Genomic DNA, 5,876 nt, shown 5'->3' on the forward strand with positions numbered 1-5,876 from the left:
GAGCAGGCAGAAGGACTGAAGTACACTGCTGAGGGGAGCAGCGGGCGGCAGGAGAGGTCTGCGCGCCATGCGGGACCCTCCTCCAGTGGATGGGGAGCAGCCGGGGATCGAACCGGTGCCGCAGAGGCCGCGGGCAGCTTCGCAACCCAGCGCTCAACCGCTGCGCCACTGGGGAGGCCCTCCCTTTCGCTTTTTGCCACCATTTCCATGGTGATGAAGATCAAACATATGGATGCTGGGATACAGTCTCAGATGAAAATTTTGCAGGGTTCCAGTCTGAAAGAAAACGAATCCCTCCAGGTATTGTCCATTGTAGAAAGCAAAAGTCCTCTATTCCTGGAAAAACAGTTCATCAGTCCAAGCCGAAAGAAAAACATCTGGAGGCATTAGCCAGAATAAGACAGCAGATATGTCAAAATCACAGGAAAAAAAAATATTAAAATGGTTTAACTTATGTAAAAACAAATTTCCCCCCAACAGAGCAACCCCGATACAAAACGGGGTGCCTGACTGGGTCCTCACCCGCGCGCTTAAAAGGACTTATCAACACTCCACTGCAGGCACACGCGAAAGGTTAATAAAAGGTTTATTTGCAAGGGAAGGGGAAATGAGGAAATGTACAGCTCTGGGAGAAAAGTGGGAGACAAAGTTTTAAATGAGTCCTACCCGATCCGCCGATCAGGAATCCCAAAATGGCACCCTGAGAGCTGGCCGCGAGCCAGGAGCCGAAGCCAGGAGGTGAGCGATAGCCAGCCACCCCAAGGCCCACGTGTTTGTTTTTTTTTTTTCCCTGCCATACACAGTCTGCTTATCTCTATTTTGAGAATAAAAAACAGTTCAAGATACATACATATGTACAGACACAGCAAGCTCACAGGTTGCTGGTAGCTTTGCTCCCACTCTGGGTGGCGGGACCAGTCAGGAGACGAGGAGCTGATTCACCCCATGTGGGGTTCAGGCTAACAGGGCAGGGAGTCACTGCTTTGAAGCCAAACTGGAAGGGATGGCAAGCCCTGTCCCCTTGTTCCAAGACCATCTCCCATAGGACGGGCTGATGGGGAGCGAGGTGGGGAGATGGACATGCCTCAGTCAGAGTCGCAGGTCTCTTGTTCGGTGGTGGCATTCACTGCAGAGGCCAGCCTGTCCTGGCCTTTCAGCCTCTCACGGATCAACTCAGCAATGGCTCTCTGGGTTCGCTTTTCTAGCTTCTCTAGCTTCTTGGCCACATCTCTCTTGAGGTCCCAATCAGGCTTGCGGGGCGCGAGGTTGGCCAAGTCCACTTCTTCAATGACCGGCTCTGGCTTGGCAGCCTCCAGCTGTTCCTTCACCTTTTCTTCCACTGCAACTGGTTTAGCCTGGGGCACCCTCCTTCTCTTCAGGTCCTCATCCTCTGGGACATAGTTTCTCAGCCTAAGTTCCCTGTGCTTCTCCCCTTCTCTGAGCTTCTTGGTCTTTGGCTCCCCATCTTCTTTGTCCTTGCGCCCGGTCTTCTCCCGAAGGGACTTCAGGCGTTCTTTTCGCCTCAAAGCTGCTTCTTCCAGCCGGCCCATGCTGGCCGCAGTAGCTGCCATCTTGCCCGCGGGCCTCCTCCTCCGTGTTTGGTTTTTATACCCAACCTGGCTGCTTAACTCCACCCTCAGGTCCCAGCCACCCTCACTTTGGTGATGGGATTTGTCTTTTCCAATGTCCTGATGGCTTTAGTCTGGAGTGGGGGTGGGGTCCACAAAGCCTATATGGGATTAGCTCAGGACATCCTTTCCCCCTAACAGAGGGACTTCCTGTTTGTAATAGCAAAATCATAAAATTAGAAAATAAAGATCGAGACATGTTGGAGTTAATGAGAGCATATAATGTGAAAATCATGGAACCAAATCTTGGGATGCTAGACTTCAAGATCTAGAACTTGGAATAAACATCTGTAGCATCTTAGAAATGCACAATATTAAAATCGTAGACTTCTGGAATTCTTAAAATAATTCAGAGAATCAGATTCTTTAGATATTCGGTAGCATAAAACATTAGGATTATGGAATAAAAATTTTAGGATATTGGACTTCTCAAGCATTAGAGATATAGAAGAAATAAACTAATGGAAATCCAGAATTGTGGTCTTAGAATCATAGGATGCAAGACTGGTGGAATGTAAGAATATTAAATTAAGGAAATATTGAATGATATAATCTTAGAATCACAGTATATAGAAGCATCTTGGAATGGTAAAATTAGAGCCATAGACTTCTACAATCATAGCAGTTTTTAATTAGTCTCATTGGATTACAGACTTAGACTCAGTGCATGAGAATCAGCAAATGTCTGTTTTGTTAGAGAAGTATAGGATCTATGAACTACAGAATTTTGGAATTATATGCTTTTGGACATAGCCTTGAGGAATTTCAGAGGCGCAACAAGGGATTTAGAGGTCAAACTGTTGTAGAGCAACCCCGATACAAAACGGGGTGCCTGACTGTGGGTCCTCACCCGCGCGCATAAAAGGGCTTATCAATGCTCTACTGCAGGCACACGTGAAAGGTTAATAAAAGGTTTATTTACAAGGGCAGGGGAAATGAGGAAATGTACAGCTCTGGGAGAAAAGTGGGAGACAAAGTTTTAAATGAGTCCTACCCGATCCGCCGATCAGGAATCCCAAAATGGCGCTCTCAGAGTTGGCCGCCAGCCAGGAGCCATGAAGCCAGGAGGGGAGCAATCGCGAGCCAGAGAGAGCCCAAGGCCCAGGTGTCTGGTTTTTATATTCAACCTGGCTGCCCAACTCCACCCTCAGGTCCCAGCCACCCTCCCTTGGTGGTGATGGGATTTGTCTTTCCCAATGTCCTGATGGCTTTAGTCTGGAGTGGGGGTGGGGTCCACAAAGCCTGTATGGGATTAACTCAGGACATCATTTCCCCCTAACAATTCAACCCCACTCCTAGCCTAGCCCAAATCTTCACCTATGCTTACTCCCCTCCAAGCCCTCCCCCCACAAGCCCCTGGCCACCCTGTGCTTGTGTCTAGACAGGACAGTTGAATTTTTTGTCCTCTCCTAGAGCTGCCCACTTTTTTTTTTTCTTCCTCTCTCACCACAAGTTCCTTCCATGCTCTGTATTTTGAGGTACCATTTCCTTTTTCATCCAGCGTCTTGATTCCCCATGCCTGTGCTTTGCGGGACAAGACATTCAGTGATTAACATGTCAGGGAACTTAAGCTCTGTCCCCTTTGGGGGTGTAGTAGGGGGAGCAGGAGGAATGGGGCAGATGGAATGTGACCTCTGTCCCAGACACAGGAGCTAACAGGTCCAGACATGAACCTGCACTGCCCATTCCTTCTGGAAGGAGGTGGCAGCCATGAAAGCTGAGAGACCTGTCCTGTCTAGGTGAGAAGAGACTGGAAATGCTAAAGCATTTCATGCTTATTTGTTTTATGATCCTCACAGACTGGGGTTTACACAAATTGAACAGCATGTGGATTAGATAGTTTGTTGAGAATTAACAGCTTCTGATGGTTATCAGTTTTGGAGGTGATGGAAACTGGGTGGAGGTAGATGGTTGAGCAATGAATTGCTATGTCCTCATCAGTGTTCAGAGATGTGGAGGGTCATCACCAACTATAAATCTCCGGAGGGCATGTGGTGCCAGGGGGGGATGATCAGCTCAGCTCCAGGGTAACACTCGGGAGTCTATTACAACATTTAGGAATAAACCAAAAGCAGTCAGTTTCAGAAACACCCTGGCACTTAAGAAAATATTCACTTTCCAGTGAATTCATCCAACACTCAAAGATCTAGCCAGAGATGAACAATTTAAATATGGAACCTCATTTTTGAATTCAAGCATCATAAAGACAGGGTCTGTGCAGTGGCCACATGAATGACTGTTTCTCGAACAGTCTTTTCTCTGGCTCAGTTCACACCCCATGTTCACCTCAAGTGCCCCAAGACTTTAGGGAGGGAGCAGTTTAAGTTAGAAATGCTAAGAAATCTTGGCAGTTTTCCCCACAGATGAAACTTTGTGAACAATCCTGTTCACCAATTTAAAATCTTTTGTTAAAATTGTTTAGAAACTGTGAAGCCCCAGATCCAAAAGCAGTGCCCAGCTGCTTGTAGGAATAGCATTTCCATGTAGCCGAGATTTTTCTAAAACTGAAATGCCTGCCTCAGAGGCAGAACAATTTCAGCCCAGGTACACCAGCCCAGCCTGCCTGTGGTGTACTGGGTGCCTTCAGGCTATTAGGCCCTCTCTCCGGGCCACAGTAGGCCCACCTACAGATAGGAAGTGGATTAAATAATCTTAATGTGGGAGCAAAAATATTAGAAACAGGAAAAGAACAATTTGGCTTTGTTTTTGAGTTGAATTTCAAATTAGTTAGGCCACTGTTTCTATTTATTTTTGAAGCAGTTCAACCAAGAATTACTATTTTCTTGGCTCTAGCTTTTGATTTCCAATGCTAAACAACACAACTAGGACTCCACGCTTCTTCGACTACTGACTGTGGGTTTTGTTCGCATTCCTCATGGTGAAGAACACTGGGTTAACACAATGACAAGGCAGTTGCCCTTGCAATTCCAAAAGAGTGAAATGAGCTAATGGATGGCAAACTGGGTGTCAAGGAGTCTCTTGTTGTGAATTTTCCTATCTGTAAAATGAGGAGGGGATGGAGGCAGGGAGAAGTCTAGATATTGAAAGTCTAGATCTTGTCCTTCTGCTCCAAAACAGTCCAAGTTTCTGCAGATTTAGTCCTTAGTCTAAAGGGGTTTGGCTACATTTGCCCTGTTACATTTTTTTTTTTAAGATTTATTATTTATTTTATACAAGCACTGGGTACAGTCAGAAGCGTGGGAGGGTGAGAGAATTCACCAGAGCCAGAGCGGGGAGCAGAGCAGGCAGAAGGACCGAAGTACACTGCTGAGGGGAGCAGCGGGCGGCAGGAGAGGTCTGCGCGCCATGCGGGACCCTCCTCTGGTGGCCGGGGAGCAGCCGGGGATCGAACCATCACTGCAGAGGCTGTGGGCAGCCTCGCAACCCAGCGCTCAACCGCTGCGCCACCGGGGAGGCCCTGCCCTGTTACATCTTTAGCCTCAGGGGCCACCCTAGCTGATTCCAGCGATGTGAGGGGTGGGACTGCAGGAAACGGAGAGCCTTTACAAAGGCAACAATGGCAGATCCCTAATTTGTGGACAGTCCCTTATACCGTGAGTCTGAAAGGCCAAGGAGGGAGTGAGGACCCTCTTGGCTATGTAGTCCACTGAAAGTCCATGGACCCATCTGCAATGAAGGAGTTAGAGGCAAATGAGGGGGCTATGCTGGGGGCTTGGCGATCCCCTAACAGACCTGATACAGGGCTGGAGGGCTCAGGCTGTGTGGACAGTGAGGCAGGCTGGACTGGTGACAGGCCATCGGGGGGGGACTGGGTGTGGCCTCCTTATTCTGGCTTTCTCCATTATTGAATTGAAGCCCAACTTAAGCAGATGGCAACAGTGCATAGAAGGACTTCTATGGTGGAGTTGGGTGAGGTTTATTGCTGAAACATTTGAGACTGAATCTCTGGAAAGACCAGGGTTGGAGAAGGCTGAGGGGAGGTGGGTTAGTATTGGCTCGTTTGACTGCAGCCCCAGACCACTTGGTTTTGCCAAAATAAGCTGTCAGCACAGCCCTGACCAACTTCCTGGGTCCCACGGTTGATCATTATAGACAAAGACCCGTCAGTTCCTCCAGCGATGGGGCAGTTTAGACGAGCAACAAGACGCTCCACGAAACAGTCGGAGTTACAAAAGATGTTGGGGTGGGAAATGCAACAAACAGCCTCAGTTAAGAGCAACCATGAAGTTTCCTTGGCTATTATACAAGGGACCAACCAGTCAGGTCACCAGTCCAACGGCTCCCTGC

At 48.2% G+C, this 5,876-nt stretch overlaps 1 protein-coding gene across 1 annotated transcript; it reads right to left on the reverse strand.

Moving 5' to 3' along the window:
- Positions 1-794: 794 nt before the first annotated feature.
- On the reverse strand, positions 795-1,612 carry LOC119236140 (coiled-coil domain-containing protein 12-like). Its single transcript, XM_037499813.2, has one exon. It carries the CDS (start codon positions 1,569-1,571, stop codon positions 1,086-1,088), a length of 486 nt encoding a protein of 161 aa, XP_037355710.1. The 5' UTR covers positions 1,572-1,612; the 3' UTR covers positions 795-1,085.
- Between the last annotated feature and the right edge of the window lie 4,264 nt (positions 1,613-5,876).

This window comes from Talpa occidentalis, unplaced genomic scaffold (assembly GCF_014898055.3).
Source record: "Talpa occidentalis isolate TD23 unplaced genomic scaffold, MPIMG_talOcc4v2.1 talOcc4.9, whole genome shotgun sequence".
Classification (NCBI taxonomy): Eukaryota; Metazoa; Chordata; class Mammalia; order Eulipotyphla; family Talpidae; genus Talpa; species Talpa occidentalis.

Coding starts and splice junctions, on each gene's coding strand:
- LOC119236140 (XM_037499813.2), bottom strand. CDS start 1,571: ATGGCAGCTACTGCGGCCAGCATGGGCCGGCTGGAAGAAGCAGCTTTG.